The sequence below is a fragment of the Scomber japonicus genome, chromosome 7 (assembly GCF_027409825.1).
Source record: "Scomber japonicus isolate fScoJap1 chromosome 7, fScoJap1.pri, whole genome shotgun sequence".
Classification (NCBI taxonomy): Eukaryota; Metazoa; Chordata; class Actinopteri; order Scombriformes; family Scombridae; genus Scomber; species Scomber japonicus.
This window is the reverse complement of record NC_070584.1, coordinates 2,756,282-2,775,272: the sequence shown is the minus strand read 5'-3', so window position 1 is coordinate 2,775,272 and position 18,991 is coordinate 2,756,282. Positions and strand designations below refer to the sequence as shown.

The 18,991-nt window shown below is 39.3% G+C and overlaps 1 protein-coding gene across 1 annotated transcript; it reads left to right on the top strand.

Moving 5' to 3' along the window:
* The first annotated feature begins 3,535 nt into the window (after positions 1-3,535).
* Positions 3,536-18,326, top strand: phb2b (prohibitin 2b). Its single transcript, XM_053321773.1, has 10 exons — positions 3,536-3,589; positions 4,561-4,693; positions 7,745-7,829; positions 7,907-7,986; positions 8,108-8,292; positions 8,579-8,708; positions 9,480-9,583; positions 10,233-10,310; positions 16,276-16,355; positions 17,651-18,326. The coding sequence occupies exons 1-10, from the start codon at positions 3,569-3,571 to the stop codon at positions 17,673-17,675; spliced, it is 921 nt and encodes a 306-aa protein (XP_053177748.1). The 5' UTR covers positions 3,536-3,568; the 3' UTR covers positions 17,676-18,326.
* The last annotated feature ends 665 nt before the right edge of the window (positions 18,327-18,991 follow it).

The window sequence follows — 18,991 nt, the reverse complement described above, 5'->3', positions numbered from 1 at the left end:
TTGCCACTGCCTCAATCTTGGCAGGGTCTGTAGAAACTCCTTGACTGGAGATGATATGCCCCAGATAACGGACCTCCTGCTGGAAAAAGGCACACTTTGCAAGTTTGACCTTCAAGCCTTCCCTCTGCAGCCTACTAAGTACCACCTCCAGTCGCTGCAGGTGTTGTGAGACTGAAGAAGAGAATACAATAATGTCATCCAAATATAGAAGCAAGGATTGGCACTGTTGATCCCCAAACATCAACCTTTGAAAGGTGCTGGGGGCATTGCATAAGCCGAATGGCATGCGATTCCATTCAAGGAGGCCCCAGGGACTTGGTTATATCCACTCGCTAAGTCCAGGGTGGTAAACCAGCGAGCTCCCGCAAGGGCATCAAGGCTTTCCTCAATGCGAGGTAGAGGGAATGCGTCCTTCCGTGTTTGCTATTAAGTAGGCGGTAGTCAACACACATACGGAGACTACCATCCTTTTTACGCACAAGGACAATGGGGGAAGCAAAGGGGCTATTGCTTTCCCCGGATCACCTTGGCTTCAAGTAACTGATCTATGTGAGCCTTCACCTCCTCGTACTCAGAGGGAGGAATCCGTTGGTACCGCTGTCTCACTGGAGCGTCATCAAGCAAGGGGATTTCATGAGAGATAAGGTTGGTACAACCCAAGTCACCATCGTGGTTGGAGAAAACTGCATGATATTTCTGCAGCAGACTTTGCACCTCCATCTGCTCTTGTTCTGCTAAGGCAGATAGGTCTGCAGCTTCCACCCCGCCTGATGCCACACCAGCAGCTGCCTGGGAAGAGACTGATGCTGTAGTGGACCTCACCTCTGTCAAACCAGCCGGCAAGCTGACGACCTGGGCACTAGTTAAAACCCCAAGGCCAGTACGTGGATAGAGGAGGACGTCAGTCGTCCCCATTTTGACCACTGGGATGTAAGTGCTACCGCAGACAACCTGGACAAGACAAGGGGAAGCCAGCAGCCCTGCTGCCAGGCCGGACTCTGCTGGTTCAAACAGCACGGCCTGACCTGCCAGCTGCTCTGGACAAGTGGTTGCCACAAGCTTCATTACTCCCCCAGGTATGCGTACTGCCCGCCTGCCCCGAACCCTGGCGGTCCCAATGATGTTCCCCTGACATTCTGTGGCAACCTGATGGCACCATTGCAGAGCTTTGAGGACTGGGCCTGGAGCTTGAACCACTGAGGGAGAGCCGAAAAGGGCGGGACCATACACTGCAAAGAGTTCCCAATAACATCTACGGATGATATTGCTTCCCAAGATCCCAGGGGCAGCAGATGTAGCATCAGGAGGATCTCTCACGACCAGGATTCCACAACCACTTGCCAAGCTTGGCCAGATAAGCAGGTGGCTCACTGTGTAATCAGGCCAGAAGGACAGAAGGACAGAGGACAGAATCAGCTGGATGAATTCTGAGGTGTATAGAGATATATACTGTCTGCTCAGATTCAGTCAAATTCAGCAAAGGTCATTGGACCACGCTTCACAGTATGGATGGACAATGGCTCAAAACACACTGTGACAGGAGTTTCTTAAAACAAAGAAGTGTCATATTCTACAATGGACGAGTCAGTCACCTGATCTCAACCCCGTCCAGCATGCATTTCACTTGCTGAAGACAAAACTTAAGGCAGAGAGAACCACAAACAAACAACAACTGAAGACAGCTGCAGTAAAGGAGCATCACAAAGCATGTGATGATGTTCTTCCAGATCTCAGGCAGTCTTTGCCTGCAAAGGATTCTCAACTAAATGAACATTTTTTACATTTTATTTATTGTGTGGTTTAAGTCAAGTGTGTATAAAAATGCTTACAGTTCCTAACATTTTTAAACTATATTTTTGTCCAACCTCTCGAAATTAAAGCTGAAACCATCCATCAATCACATCTGCATTGTTTCATTTCAAATCCATTGTGGTGATGTACAGAGTCAAAATTACCAAAAACTGTCACTGTCCAAATATTTATGGACTTAACTGTATTTCTTGGAAGTCTGCCTCCATCTACATATATATATATGAATATCGAATATCTCCCTCCTTAAACATTATCCCTGTTTTTCTGGATGATCCTCAAAACAAGCTGGAATATTGCTTTCCCCGATGTTACTGGTTTGCTTCATCACAGTGCAATGCCCTTTCATATAGAAGGAATAGATTGCAGAGAACTGACAACCTCTGCCTCTCTGACAGGCCATTACCAAAGTGCTTCTTGTAATAGAGATTTGGCTCTGTGTAGACCTTTATATGAATTCATGTTTTGACAACCATCTATAGGTTTTCAAGTCTGCCATCTAGTGAATTGTTCCCAAACCTACCTGAATACTTTTTATCATTTAAAAGGATGCTCAAAATTCAGATGAATTTCTAAGAATTCCTTGAAATGTTTGAAACATTTAATGCACTATCTTCATCAACCTCAACTTAATCAGCATTCAACCATTAACCTTCATCATCAAACAGCCATTTCTATACTTTGTCCACCATTTTATTGTTTGCCTCCTTTTTGTATTCCTTTTTGTATTGAAGAGTACAGTTACTGATCTTTTTAGAGAAAAAAGACATGACTGAGAGAGTTTGACTAGATTTCCACAGAAGTAGAAGATGGCGGTGTGCTCATAAAGACCAGGAAGCTCAAGTGTCAAAGTGTTTAGAAGTGAATGGACTACAGTCCTGAGACAGACCAGTCAAGTGGAGACAGATTTAGAATCACAAAGCTTCATAAAATGTTGTAACACTATTACATTTTTATTTACCACAACATGTTGCATCTCTTTCATCAAGTTTCTTAAGGTGGTTCTATGTTTTGTCTTTCTGACTGACTTCAACTATAAGCTTACAGTATACACAGTACTCACTCTGTTACTACTCTGTGCTGGACCTCCTTCAAGTTGTTGCACACTAGCCATTATAATAAATTATATAATTACAGTACACATATAACATTTAATATGCGTTGCATGTCATGGCAAGAACACTTAATCATGCTATTATCATTAATAGTAATACTATCATACTGTGTAATGTTTCTATGCTATTCTGTTCTGTTCTATTATTTAATAATTCATTAATTAACAATGATTCTAGTTCTAGTGGCATTATTGTCTATTCAAGTGAAAAATAATAGAATAGAATAGAATACAATAGAATAGAATAGAATAAACTAGAATAGAATAGACTAGAATAAACTAGACTACAATAAACTAGAATAGAATAGAATAGTAGGCTACTTTATTGTCCACCATGGTGGAAAATGATCTTTGGCTCACCAATAACAGCCATACATGAGACAGATATTACATAAAAACCATTGAATCCATAAACGCCATAAAATCATTCTTAAAATAGATAAAATACATAAATATTAAAAAAATATGAAAGGTATAAAAATATAAGTGCATACAAGTTCCCGTGTGCGTATTGTGCTTTGCTTGTTTGGAAGTGTTTAAAATATTTCTTGCGCTTGGGATAAAAAAGAACTACATGTCCCAGTAGTCTTTGCGGTTGACGAGGAAGGGGGATCGTCTCGACCTTGGCGTTTGACGTGTAGCAGCATGGCGAACAAGGAGCCCAGTGTAAGTGTTTAAAATGCTAAATGATTTTTATAAAACGAGGTGTGAGGAAGCTGAATGTAGTGATGCTTGTACATTGTGGTCATCAGTTATCTGTTAATGAGTTCAAGTTTACTCTGTTAACCAGCTCAGTGTTTACCAGCTTCTGCCAGTCAGACTGTCACGTTCTGACTCTGCTGGTGACTTGCTAAACTACATGTCCCAGTAGTCTTTGCGGTTGTTTCCGCTAGTACTTTGTAACGGCGTTATAGCAAGGTCATGTTGTACGACCTGACGTGACTGTTACAAACTAATGTTCTATCTATCCTATGCGTTTAAACCTCTTATATACAGTCTATGGGTTTAAACAGACAGACTGGAGCAGTTCGGTAGACTCAAGTCTCTTAAATTGCATCCACATTTCCCTCACGTGTATCTTTTCTTTACGTCTTCTTCTCTCCCACTGTGGATGTATGGAGAGACGCGAGGACACCAAGTGATGAGAAAGGAAACGAGGAAATATGTTTTTAGATACATGAGACATTGTTTCTGTTTCTGTTGAAGCAGCTGATCTTGCTGGATCAGCTGTCAGCCAGCTTCAACAGCTGTAGCAACTATTGATGGAGTTTATTTCTGCACATATGTGCACTGTGATAGTAGTAATAAAGATACACAGTTATCACTGACAGAGCAGCTGTGTTTTCTCTCTGCAGCTGTTACCTGTTTGACAAACTTCTTCACATGAGTAAAAACCTGCATTGTGTATTTCTACTGTGTACTGTATCCTGCTCAGAGGCATTTCTACTGGCAGAATGTGTTTGTTATTTATTTTTTATTTTGTTCACAATCTAGTTGATTGTGGCAATAGTTACCAAATCAGTTATCAATTAATTGACAAATAATTTCAGCACTACTCTAAAGTCACTCATTGAGGGTATGACTATGATCTTATTTTCATTTTCACTTTCTCATCTTCACACATGCATAAACCGTAGCGCTTTGTCCAGCACTTGAGAGATCTGGCAGGTCGGCTATCTTCGTCTGGTGGCAGAGGGGCAGGATTAGGACTGAAGCTGCTGCTTGGAGCTGGTGCTTTGGCATATGGCATTAAAGAAGCCACCTACACAGGTAAAGACACACTCATACAGTAATCACACCCAGCTTTAATATTCCATGACTGATAACATCAGGGAGTAAAAAGCAGACAGTGTCAGTGCATGGACAGAGAATACAGTGCGCTGTGCAGCAGCAGCAGCAGTGGCTTATTCAGACCATCAGGGGGAAAGTGAGAAATAGACACAAATCTATTACAGACTTGCTTGATGAAAGTTTGCAAAGCATTTAGATTTTTCTCTTTTTCTGCATCATTATGAGCTAATACATGATCAGATTTCCATGCAAGTCCCAAAACCAGATAAAGAGACAGATAAACAAATGAGACAAAAACCTTACACCTTTATTTATTGAGAATGAAATGAAAGAATGAAAATGATCCAGTGTTACATATTTGTGTGTGGCTTAAGTATGTGAATCTCTCGGATTATCAGTTACTCTGAAGGGAAAATGAGAGTTGAGTGTTTCAATCAATGGGATGACAATCAGGTTTGATTCTGGGAGGCCCTCCTTATTTTCACTGTCAAAGTCTGAGCTTCACTACACAAGTTTGTGAAAGAGGACCTTACAAGAAGAGTTGCTGATACTTAACAGTCTGGAAAGGGTTCCAAACCCATTTCTAAAGAATTACGACACCAGTTGTCTATCAGGCATACTGACACAAAACTACATTCCAGCAGAAGAATCTTATCCCATATGTGAAACATGGCAGTGTCAAGGTTTGGGCTGCTTTTGAAGAGTCTCTCGACTCGGCTCGACTCTACTTGGTTTTGGCGCTTTTCCATTATACAGTTCTAGCACTACGCGAGTCGACTTTACTCAGTTTTGGTACCAGGCAGGTCATTTTCCATTACTTCATAGTACCTCCTCTACATGAACAGGGTCGTCATAGAACAGCTGCCCCAAACTGCTGTGACATCGTTTTATATGCGACACAAAAACATAAACAATGGAGGTGATGGTGCACTTGCTGCTCAGCCTGTGAAAAGAAAGCTGAATCTCTGTAACCCTTTTGCTGGTATTTAAAAATGGCAGGTTCGATTCTTACGTCGGACGCCACGCTCACGACTCTCTCTGACCAATCAGTGGCCGGCAGTCTGTTGATGTCACATTTTAGTATGGCTCAGCCCACTTGGAACCTCGCCAGAACAGATACCAAAAACCAGTAGATGGGCGATTCACGGATCAGAACTTTAGAGGGCCTCAGCTCCCAATGAGAATTTGACATTCAATGCTCAGTGGTGGGTGGACTTCAATCCGACCCTCTAGGATGTTCCGGGGGCATGCTCCCCTGGAAGAAAGTCAAATGCATCATTCAGGTGCACGAACTTAGAAGTGGATCAGGATCATAGTTGATTTATTGAACCAATGGAAATATCTCTCATTTTAAACTGAACTGACCAAAGCAGGATACTGTCGCTGCAGTGTGCTGTTAAACAGCACGCCAAGGCTGATTGGAGGTTCTTACTGTCAGCTCTCCCTCTCTTCATTCACTGCAGCATCAGTCCATCCTGTGTTTCAGTTTAACTGTCTCACATTGCAAGAGTTGAGAGGTGAATGAGTCTTCTGAACACAATTTAACTTTAGTGTAACTTAGATAGTGAACACAGATGAGTATGTATTTAAAAAGGATTAAACTACTAAAGGCTTTTAAGAGAACACCTATGTGAAAGTCACCATTTAACACCTTTTACCTTTAATACCCCTATAGCTGTTTACTGGTGGAGCAACTCTGTCCCCCTGTGTCCGGACCTTTAGCACAGAACAGAGAGGCAGAATACAGTAGCAACCAGAGAGCAGCGACGAGAAATGACAGTTAGTACAAACATTTGGTTGTTATTGTTATTGCTGCAAAAGGTTTTCGAATGTAAGGATTCACAAACTTTTATGAGACGAAACACGTAATATGTAAGATTGGATAATTTTCCTCAATAAATAAACTAATACATTTATTGTTTTTGTCTAGTTAGTTTAATTGGGTTCCCTTTATCTAGTTTTTTGGACTTAAATCTAAAAATCTAATTACCTTTTAGAAATAGAACAAATTTTAAAGGGTTCATGAACATTCATGCAGCTCTGAATATTGTGTGCTGCTCAAGGTAGTCTTAGTCAGTGGCTGTTCTGACAGCAGCACACTGTCTCACCCTCTTGTCTTGCACCGTGCACACGCAGGCAGCTGTGAGAGTGAGTTACTAAGTTACAGGGACACTCTTTGTTTATGTAGCTCTGAAATTTCTTGATGCATTCTTGGTTTTCATAGCACCCTCAATCTTACTAATCTAGACTAGTGCAGGTGCATGTTTCTTGACTTACTCCAAGAGGTTAGGTGATGTAGGAAATGTATATACATATATGTATTTGCATGTATGTTTTCCAGCGAGGAAGATGCCGCCCCACACCATCACACTACCTCTACCAAAGAAGGCAGAGAAGATTTCGACATATTTTTCATGGGCGCAACCCACATACTCAGCTCTGCTGTTCATCCCACACATGCATGTTCTTTACTAATGTGGCTCCATTTAAAAGGGAAATAAACAGGCTTTCCAAACGTATAAGATTTATTGCCAAGCAGCATTGTTACAACAAAGAAATACTCTACCAAACACAAATTTCCTTACTTTTTGTGCTATGTTTATACATACATAACTTAAAATCGAATTGTTGATTTTTTTTTTTATTCCATGGTTGTGGTTACACATGCACATTTTGCTGCAGTTGCTCAGCTGGTTCTCTACCAACTGAGCAAGAGTTTAATCATAAAGTTTGTGGTGTGATTCCTTGAAAAATAATTAGTTACAACTAATTTAGAACCGGTTTCTAATAACTGGGTTTTGGGGGCATCCTTACATATAAGAGTATAAACTGATGTGAAGTTCCCTAAGGGATTATTCCTAGGCCTCTTCAACCTTCATGCTTCCAGTTTTACAGAAAGCCATAATCACTGAATCTTTCTCAGTGCTTATATTTTACCAGTGGTAGTTAATCTCATATTCTGTGTGTGTGTGTGTGTGTGTGTGTGTGTGTGTGTGTGTGTGTGTGTGTGTGTGTGTGTCTGGCGAGCAGTGGAGGGTGGTCACAGGGCCGTCATCTTCAACAGGATCGGAGGGATGCAGATGGACACTGTTCTGGCTGAGGGGCTGCATTTCAGGTAAGATCAGCTGATTGATGAACTGACTGGTTTCAGTATTTAAACTGATGAGTGTTTAATTAGCGTCTGTGTTATAGGGTGCCATGGTTCCAGTACCCTATTGTCTATGATATCAGAGCCAGACCCAGGAAGATATCCTCTTTGACTGGCAGCAAAGGTAACACACACACACACACACACACACACACACACACAAACACAAAAGAGTGGGAGGAAACTTCTAACAGACAGAACTTAATTTTCTGTAAAATATTTAATCTCTGTATGTGTGTGTGCAGATCTGCAGATGGTCAACATAGCGGTGCGAGTATTGTCCAGACCCATGGCATCCAACCTACCAACTATGTACCAACAGCTGGGGAAGGACTATGATGAAAGAGTCTTACCCTCCATTGTCAATGAGGTCCTTAAGTCAGTGGTGGCAAAGTTCAACGCCTCACAGCTCATCACGCAGAGAGCACAGGTATTGTTCTCACTACAGCATAACAGCAGATACAGATGTGATAGTTATTGGTATGTATAGTTTCTCATGATCAAGTGATGTAATAATCAATGTTTAAGCTTTACTGGAAACTATTAGTAATATTGCAAAGCATATAATGACACTGTGGCACTGTCAGAAAGATGTCCAAACACCTCAAAGATTAATGCAAGCCAATATACTTAGACTACAAACCACTGTCTCAAGGTTTGCCACAGAGTTCAGTCCATACCTGTGTTGAATATTGTTGGTATGTGTTGTTGTCTAGGTGTCCCTGCTGGTCCGCAGGGAGCTGTTTGAGAGAGCCAAAGACTTCAACATCATTCTTGACGATGTGGCCATTACTGAGCTGAGCTTCAGCAGCCAGTACACTGCTGCTGTAGAGGCCAAGCAAGTTGGTAAGGCTCACAATACCACATAAAGGCTCACACTGACTGACTACATGTTTGGTGTGTTGTTCAACAGCTCCATTAACCTCAGACTATTTTGTGTTGAGCTTCAATTTAAACAATTCAAAAATGTTTGAATTGTTTATAAACAATTCAAAAATGTTTGAATTGTTTATACAGCTAAGAAGGAAACCTGGGATTTTTGAAGAACATGTTGTTTCGGTCTGATTGAGCCAACAGACAATCACATGGCTGGCTCTTCACCATTTGTCTTAGCTAAGACAAAGACTCAATGATTAAAAGTACTATGAAAGAATGAAATAAAATGGTCTCTATAATCAGCAGGCCACTGTCTTTTCAATTGTTAACAGCTGATATGATTGTCAGTTGGTGCAACCCCAGTGTGTGCACAAAGACTACATATATCCATGATTCTGGATTATATGAAATGCCAGCTGAATAACAGCACAGTGTTTGAAGGCACTTAAAACTGAGAAAATGTCAAGAAAAGTTCTCATTTACATTCTCATGTAAAGTTTGTACTGAGTAAGCAAACAGCAGTCTGTCCACTACAGCAGTTTCACTGCATGTAACTATGTTCACTGACAGATGTATTCCATAAACAAGGTTATTGTTTTGTTTGTAGAATTGTTTCTTGCCTTAGAAATGGTATGTATTATGTTTACTTTGGAGGCTTTTGACAAAGTCTTAAAATGAATTAAATCTGTACTAAGAACTCATTAATTGTGTCTGTATGTGTGTGTGTGTGGTTTTTTTTAGCCCAGCAAGAGGCCCAGAGAGCCCAGTTCTACGTGGAGAAAGCCAAACAAGATCAGAGACAGAAGATCATCCAGGCTGAGGGAGAGGCTGAAGCTGCCAAAATGGTAAACTAACTGACTGACTGTACAAATAACCAGGTTTCCATCCAAATGTAGCTCAAATTCTAACCAGATTTTTCAGGAAATGCCAAGATGATTTGAATTGATATATGCTACTATCCACTATAGGTATGCCTATATCAACATAAATGACTGGTAGTACAAATGTTCTAGTCAGAAAAACCAATGTAGTAAATGCAACGGAAATGTAACATTTTAGTTTGTTTCATCATATTCATTTGAGGTCTCGTTTACAGTCTCCTCATTGCTCCACACAGATCTGATGTTTTCATCTTTTTGTTGTCTCTTCAGTAGACATATACCGTAAAAAACTGTGTATAAGTCGCACCTGTATATAAGACGCAGTCTATTTTGGGGGTCTCATGCTTCTAACAAAGACTGGTTCATTTGAATGCACCAATAGTTATTCATTTATTAACACATACGTTTATACAAGTTACTCCAAAACCCTTTCAATCTACTTTTATTTAAAACACAATCAAAACACACAAACACAGCAGTTTTATTAACTATGAGGAATTTAAATATCTGGAGAAGAAAAAAGTAAACTGCCATTTTCTGCATTGCATCACATTCATGTTCATGTTGTATGAGAATGGCAACATGCTGACTAAACAAAAACTGTATTTGTCAGCTGGGGCGAGCAGTGACGAAGAACCCAGGCTACCTGAAGCTGAGAAGAATCAGAGCAGCACAGAACATCGCTAAGACGGTTAGTACTGCTGTTTGTCTATTATAGTATTACTGTCTGCTACTGTCTGTTACTGTCTATTACTGTCTATTACTGTCTTCTACTGTCTGCTACTGTCTATTACTGTCTATTACTGTCTGCTACTGTCTATTACAGTATTACAGTCTGCTACTGTCTGTTACTGTCTGCTACTGTCTGTTACTGTCTTCTACTGTCTGCTACTGTCTATTACTGTCTGTTACTGTCTATTACTGTCTGCTACTGTCTATTACTGTCTGTTACTGTCTATTACTGTCTGCTACTGTCCATTACTGTCTGCTACTGTCTATTACAGTCTGCTACTGTCTATTACTGTCTGCTACTGTCTGTTACTGTCTGTTACTGTCTGTTACTGTCTGCTACTGTCTATTACAGTCTGCTACTGTCTGCTACTGTCTGTTACAGTCTGCTACTGTCTGTTACAGTCTGCTACTGTCTCTTACTGTCTATTACTGTCTATTACAGTCTGCTACTGTCTATTACTGTCTGCTACTGTCTGTTACTGTCTGTTACTGTCTGTTACAGTCTGCTACTGTCTATTACAGTCTGCTACTGTCTGTTACTGTCTGCTACTGTCTATTACAGTCTGCTACTGTCTGTTACTGTCTGTTACTGTCTATTACTGTCTGTTACTGTCTATTACAGTCTGCTACTGTCTGTTACTGTCTGTTACTGTCTGTTACTGTCTATTACAGTATTACAGTCTGCTACTGTCTGTTACTGTCTATTACAGTCTGCTACTGTCTGTTACTGTCCATTACTGTCTGCTACTGTCTATTACAGTCTGCTACTGTCTATTACTGTCTGCTACTGTCTGTTACTGTCTGCTACTGTCTGTTACAGTCTGCTACTGTCTGTTACAGTCTGCTACTGTCTCTTACTGTCTATTACAGTCTGCTACTGTCTGTTACTGTCTGTTACTGTCTATTACTGTCTGTTACTGTCTATTACAGTCTGCTACTGTCTGTTACTGTCTGTTACTGTCTGTTACTGTCTATTACAGTCTGCTACTGTCTGTTATAGTCTACTACTGTCTCTTACTGTCTATTACAGTCTGCTACTGTCTGCTACTGTCTGTTACTGTCTATTACTGTCTGTTACTGTCTATTACAGTCTGTTACTGTCTGTTACTGTCTGTTACTGTCTATTACAGTATTACAGTCTGCTACTGTCTGTTACTGTCTGTTACTGTCTATTACAGTATTACAGTCTGCTACTGTCTGTTACTGTCTATTACAGTCTGCTACTGTCTATTACAGTCTGCTACTGTCTATTACTGTCTGTTGCTGTCTATTACTGTCTACTACTGTCTGTTACTGTCTATTACAGTCTGCTATTGTCTGTTACTGTCTCTTACTGTCTATTACAGTCTGTTACTGTCTATTACTGTCTGCTACTGTCTGTTACTGTCTATTACAGTCTGCTACTGTCTGTTACTGTCTATTACAGTCTGCTGCTCTCTATTACAGTATTACAGTCTGCTACTGTCTGTTACTGTCTATTACAGTCTGCTACTGTCTATTAGTCTGCTACTGTCTGTTACAGTATTACAGTCTGCTACTGTCTGTTACTGTCTATTACAGTCTGCTACTGTCTATTAGTCTGCTACTGTCTATTACAGTATTACAGTCTGCTACTGTCTATTACAGTCTGCTACTGTCTATTAGTCTGCTACTGTCTGTTACTGTCTATTACAGTCTGCTACTGTCTATTACAGTATTTCAGCCTGCTACTGTCTATTACAGTCTGCTACTGTCTATTACAGTATTACTGTCTATTACAGTCTGCTAATGTATATTACAGTCTGCTACTGTCTATTACAGTATTACAGTCTGCTACTGTCTATTAGTCTGCTACTGTCTATTACAGTATTACTTTCTATTACAGTCTGCTACTGTCTATTACAGTCTGCTACTGTCTATTACAGTATTACAGTCTGCTACTGTCTATTACTGTCTGCTACTGTCTATTACAGTATTACAGTCTGCTACTGTCTGTTACTGTCTATTACAGTCTGCTACTGTCTGCTACTGTCTGTTACTGTCTATGACAGTCTGCTACTGTCTGTTACTGTCTATTACAGTCTGCTACTGTCTATTACAGTCTGCTGCTCTCTATTACAGTATTACAGTCTGCTACTGTCTGTTACTGTCTGTTACTGTCTATTACTATCTACTACTGTTTGTTACTGTCTATTACAGTCTGCTATTGTCTGTTACTGTCTGCTACTGTCTATTACAGTCTGTTACTGTCTATTACTGTCTGCTACTGTCTGTTACTGTCTATGACAGTCTGCCACTGTCTGTTACTGTCTATTACTGTCTGCTACTGCCTATTACAGTATTACTGTCTATTACAGTATTACTGTCTATTACAGTCTGCTACTGTCTATTACAGTATTACAGTCTGCTACTGTCTGTTACTGTCTATTACAGTCTGCTACTGCCTATTACAGTATTACTGTCTATTACAGTATTACTGTCTATTACAGTCTGCTACTGTCTATTACAGTATTACAGTCTGCTACTGTCTGTTACTGTCTGTTACTGTCTGCTACTGTCTTTTACTGTCTGCTACTGTCTGCTACTGTCTGTTACTGTCTATTACTGTCTGCTACTGTCTGCTACTGTCTGTTACTGTCTGCTACTGTCTGTTACTGTCTATTACAGTCTGCTACTGTCTATTACAGTATTACAGTCTGCTACTGTCTATTACAGTATTACAGTCTGCTACTGTCTGTTACAGTTTGCTACTGTCTGTTACAGTATTACAGTCTGCTACTGTCTGTTACTGTCTATTACAGTCTGCTACTGTCTGTTACTGTCTATTACTGTCTCTTACTGTCTATTACAGTCTGCTACTGTCTGTTACTGTCTGCTACTGTCTATTACAGTCTGCTACTGTCTGTTATAGTCTACTACTGTCTCTTACTGTCTATTACAGTCTGCTACTGTCTGTTACTGTCTGTTACTGTCTATTACAGTCTGCTACTATCTGTTATTGTCTGTTATTGTCTATTACAGTATTACAGTCTGCTACTGTCTGTTACTGTCTATTACAGTATTACAGTCTGCTACTGTCTGTTACTGTCTACTACTGTCTGTTACTGTCTATTACAGTCTGTTACTGTCTATTACTGTCTGCTACTGTCTGCTACTGTCTGCTACTGTCTGTTACTGTCTGCTACTGTCTATTATAGTATTACTGTCTGCTACTGTCTATTACAGTCTGCTACTGTCTATTACAGTCTGCTACTGTCTGTTACTGTCTGCTACTGTCTATTACAGTCTGCTACTGTCTGTTATAGTCTACTACTGTCTCTTACTGTCTATTACAGTCTGCTACTGTCTGTTACTGTCTGTTACTGTCTATTACAGTCTGTTACTGTCTGTTATTGTCTGTTATTGTCTATTACAGTATTACAGTCTGCTACTGTCTGTTACTGTCTGCTACTGTCTATTACAGTCTACTACTGTCTGTTACTGTCTATTACAGTCTGTTACTGTCTATTACTGTCTGCTACTGTCTGCTACTGTCTGCTACTGTCTGTTACTGTCTGCTACTGTCTATTATAGTATTACTGTCTGCTACTGTCTATTGCAGTCTGCTACTGTCTGTTACTGTCTGCTACTGTCTGTTATAGTCTACTACTGTCTGTTACTGTCTATTACAGTCTGCTACTGTCTGTTACTGTCTGCTACTGTCTATTACAGTCTACTACTGTCTCTTACTGTCTACTACTGTCTGTTACTGTCTATTACAGTCTGTTACTGTCTATTACTGTCTGCTACTGTCTGCTACTGTCTGTTACTGTCTGCTACTGTCTATTATAGTATTACTGTCTGCTACTGTCTATTACAGTCTGCTACTGTCTGTTACTGTCTGCTACTGTCTGTTATAGTCTACTACTGTCTCTTACTGTCTATTACAGTCTGCTACTGTCTGTTACTGTCTGTTACTGTCTATTACAGTCTGCTACTATCTGTTATTGTCTGTTATTGTCTATTACAGTATTACAGTCTGTTACTGTCTGTTACTGTCTGTTACTGTCTATTACAGTATTACAGTCTGCTACTGTCTGTTACTGTCTGCTACTGTCTATTACAGTCTACTACTGTCTCTTACTGTCTACTACTGTCTGTTACTGTCTATTACAGTCTGTTACTGTCTATTACTGTCTGCTACTGTCTGCTACTGTTTGTTACTGTCTATTACAGTCTGCTACTGTCTGTTACAGTATTACAGTCTGCTACTGTCTGTTACTGTCTATTACAGTCTGCTACTGTCTGTTACTGTCTATTACAGTCTGTTACTGTCTATTACAGTCTGCTACTGTCTATTACAGTCTGCTACTGTCTGTTACTGTCTGTTACTGTCTATTACAGTCTGCTACTGTCTATTACAGTCTGCTACTGTCTGTTACTGTCTGTTACTGTCTATTACAGTCTGCTACTGTCTGTTATTGTCTGTTATTGTCTATTACAGTATTACAGTCTGCTACTGTATGTTACTGTCTCCTACTGTCTATTACAGTCTACTACTGTCTCTTACAGTCTGTTACTGTCTATTACTGTCTGCTACTGTCTGCTACTGTCTGTTACTGTCTATTACAATCTGCTACTGTCTGTTACTGTCTATTACAGTATTAGAGTCTGCTACTGTCTGTTACTGTCTATTACAGTCTGCTACTGTCTATTACAGTCTGCTACTGTCTGCTACTGTCTATTACAGTCTGCTACTGTCTGTTACTGTCTATTACAGTCTGCTACTGTCTATTACAGTATTACAGTCTGCTACTGTCTGTTACTGTCTGCTACTGTCTGCTACTGTCTGCTACTGTCAGTTACTGTCTATTACAATCTGCTACTGTCTATTACAGTATTACAGTCTGCTACTGTCTATTACAGTCTGCTACTGTCTATTAGTCTGCTACTGTCTGTTACTGTCTATTACAGTCTGCTACTGTCTATTATAGTATTACAGTCTGCTACTGTCTATTACAGTCTGCTACTGTCTATTAGTCTGCTACTGTCTATTACAGTATTACTGTCTATTACAGTCTGCTACTGTCTATTACAGTCTGCTACTGTCTATTAGTCTGCTACTGTCTATTACAGTATTACTGTCTGTTACAGTCTGCTACTGTCTATTAGTCTGCTACTGTCTATTACAGTATTACTGTCTATTATAGTCTGCTACTGTCTATTACAGTCTGCTACTGTCTATTACAGTATTACAGTCTGCTACTGTCTATTACAGTATTACAGTCTGCTACTGTCTATTACAGTATTACAGTCTGCTACTGTCTATTACAGTATTACAGTCTGCTACTATCTATTACAGTATTACAGTCTGCTACTGTCTATTACAGTATTACAGTCTGCTTCTGTCTGCTACTGTCTATTATAGTCTGCTACTGTCTATTACAGTCTGCTACTGTCTATTACAGTCTGCTGCTGTCTGTTACTGTTTTTTGCAGTCTGCTATTATGAACTACTTTCTAATACTGCATGCTACTGTCTGCCACTGTCTATTACAGACTACTACTGTCTACTGCAGTCCTGCTACTGTTTGTCACTGTCTTTTACTTTCTACGACTGTTGCACTGATTTCAACTTGATTGTATGGTGTGATAGTAATAGTGATAAAGATGATGATGGTATGCCAGGGATGATGACAATGGTGGTGATGATAGTGTATGAAGAAGGGGTAGTACCATACTAGTGTCTACTGCTTCCTACTCTTTTTTGGACATATAATATTTATTTATATTGTTTATGAGAATTTGTTTTAAAGTTTACAGTGTATGTTTACTGTTTAAGTTTTTTGTTTTTGTTTTTACTTCTTTGTTACATGTTCAAAATTAACATAGATATAACATGGTCGTGATGATAGTGATGATGGTGATGATGAAGATGATAATGATGGCTGTTGTGTCTGCTTCCAGGTGGCATCATCTCAGAACAAGGTGTACCTTAATGCTGAAAGTTTGGTCCTGAACCTACAAGACCATACAGTTTTTGACAAGTAGGTTTACACACACACACACACACACACACACACAGATTTAGTTTCTCTCATGTCATTCATCCTATACAGACCGTCACACACAAAAACCTTTTTTATTGACCTTTTCAAAGTAAGTTTGACAAAAAACTGTTAATTCATGATTCATGATGGATTTTTCTATTTTTTTCAACCGCCCATGGTGTTCTTCAGATAAATTGGATAAAGTGTATTTAATGTAATTGAACAACATCTCATAATCACTGTATAATTTAGTCGAGTTTAGTTAGATTTAGAACTAAAGGACTGTAAACTGGACCAAAGAGTGTGTTTTTAGAAGTGATCTCTGGTCTGTTAGCTAACGGTGACAGACAGTTAGTTTTGGTGAGTACAGATAACTGTTTACTACAAAACTCCAAGGGTTACCTTTAGTTAGGTAGTTAATTTATTGTAGGGCTGGATTTCGCCACTGATCTAACATTTGATTTTGATCCACTGTCCAGTATCCATTCATTTCAGTTTGATTCAATTCTGGACTCAGTTGCATCAGATAAATATTATTGTTATAGAAAGTTCTTCTCAGTTTACCCTTGGAAATTAAATTATTTCTACATTCAACAAGTGAGCAACACTGTTTCCTTTAACATTACAGGCTGGATTGTCAGCACATTTCCTTGTTATATAACTGAAGGGTTATGAACCAAGGATTTTTTTCTTAAGTAAATGCAAAAAGACTCAAACATGACACATCTATATTATTTAGGCCTACATGTGCAAAACAGTGAAGCAAGAATAATAAAAGACCTACATCACTAGCAAGACTTCATCATTATGCATATCACATACAGCAACGCATGGACTCAGTACTTGCCGTTCCAACTTAATCAAGTGCATCCACTTCAATTATCTACATTACTCTTTAAACTTAAAATAAGCCTTTTATTCACATTATAATAACACAGTTTATAAAGTAAACACTGCATACACATAACATGGACACATGGTTCCTGAGTATGGGTATAAATGCAAAAATCAATCTCTATCTCAAGAATCAATTATGGATCATTCAAAGAAGAACCACAATATTGGGAAAAAATCTAGCCCTTGTTTTCTGACTGAAACATCACAATAATCATACATAACAATATATAAAATAAGTTAACACAATGGCATAAAAACATTAGATCCTAACAATATTTCGAATAAAATAGACACAAAAAACTTCTCACTTACAGTAACATGGACAGAAGTGATGAAACCTACTCTGTGCAGCAGTGTGATAGTGCTGGTTAATTAACTTTGCTGTTCTTTTTCAGTTTGTCACTGGCCAAAAAGAAGTGATGAAGACACAAAGAGAAGCAATGGATCTGCATCTGTTATAAACTTATATGAACAGTCTGTCAGTTTTACATAGAGAATCAAGAATGGAGATTTTTATTTTTATTTTTGCCACTCAGACATTTGGAAGTTGTTGCATTATCGTTGATGTTTGTCAATGAATTGATGTGAGGGAACAAAAGAGTGCTCTAATTTTCACAATGAGCTGATCAGTAGTAAGAGATTTGTTTTTTGACAAATAGAAATACAAAATCAAACAAACCAAGAGGAAGCACACTTATCCAGTGATTCTTTTTTTTGTGATTGGAGTGTCTTGCAAGAGCCTTTTTTTAAATAAAAATGTATGCAACAGTAATTCAGGAGGAGTTAATAGGTCCAGAATGTCTATGATGTATGGGACATCACTGCAGCACAGATCCTAGTGCTAATTGACAGATTTCATTGCAGTATTAATTTCCCATATTTTTTACTCTAGACATCTCATCACAAGCTGTTCCACTCTGCCTCCTAATACTTCTCACAGGTATGACATGAGAATGTTTGCCAGGTGTTGTAACAGATGTTTGGCTGTGTGTGTGGATTCAGCCACTTGCATTGGCAGACCAAGTTAATACAACCTAATTTATGATTCAATAAACTTTTACTTTAAGTGAACTTTGTCATGTCATCCATAAATAGCAGTATGCTTTTTTAAATTTACCTCACAATCTAATCCAGCTGGTTGTGAGTTGCTTTTGCACTGGTGGCTTGTACTTTGCCTGGAGAAAGATTATCAGAATCAGAATTCATTTTTACAGTCAGCCCATTCATAAAAAATAGAATAAGATATAAGAGAAAAGACAACAACCATAGATACAGCAGCTGTCATCCACCATGAAGCATATTAACAGCATCATAATCCTCACAACATCAGCACCAACCAATGACACACAGTGAAAAGCCAGATGCAAAGAACCAAGATCAGTTATGCATTTTGAGCCTTATGGCTGAAGGAATAAAATAATTTGCATAACGATTTGTTTTGCATGCTGGTACATAATAATGCCAGCCTGAGGGCATGGTTACAAATTGGTTATGAAGCCAGTGATCAGTTTGGCACACTATTCTATTAGCCTTCTGGATCATTTGCATCTTCCAAAGAGGACAAAGGTCATTGAGCTTGACGCCAGTGATCTTGACAATGTCATTTAGACACTTTTTGTGTCTAAATGACATTGTCAGGGTCTCCTCCAAGATCAGATTAGGTTGTGGTCTGATTTCCCCAGTGGGGGCAGGGGGGTGGCACTATATGCATCTCTCACATTTGCATACATAAGATC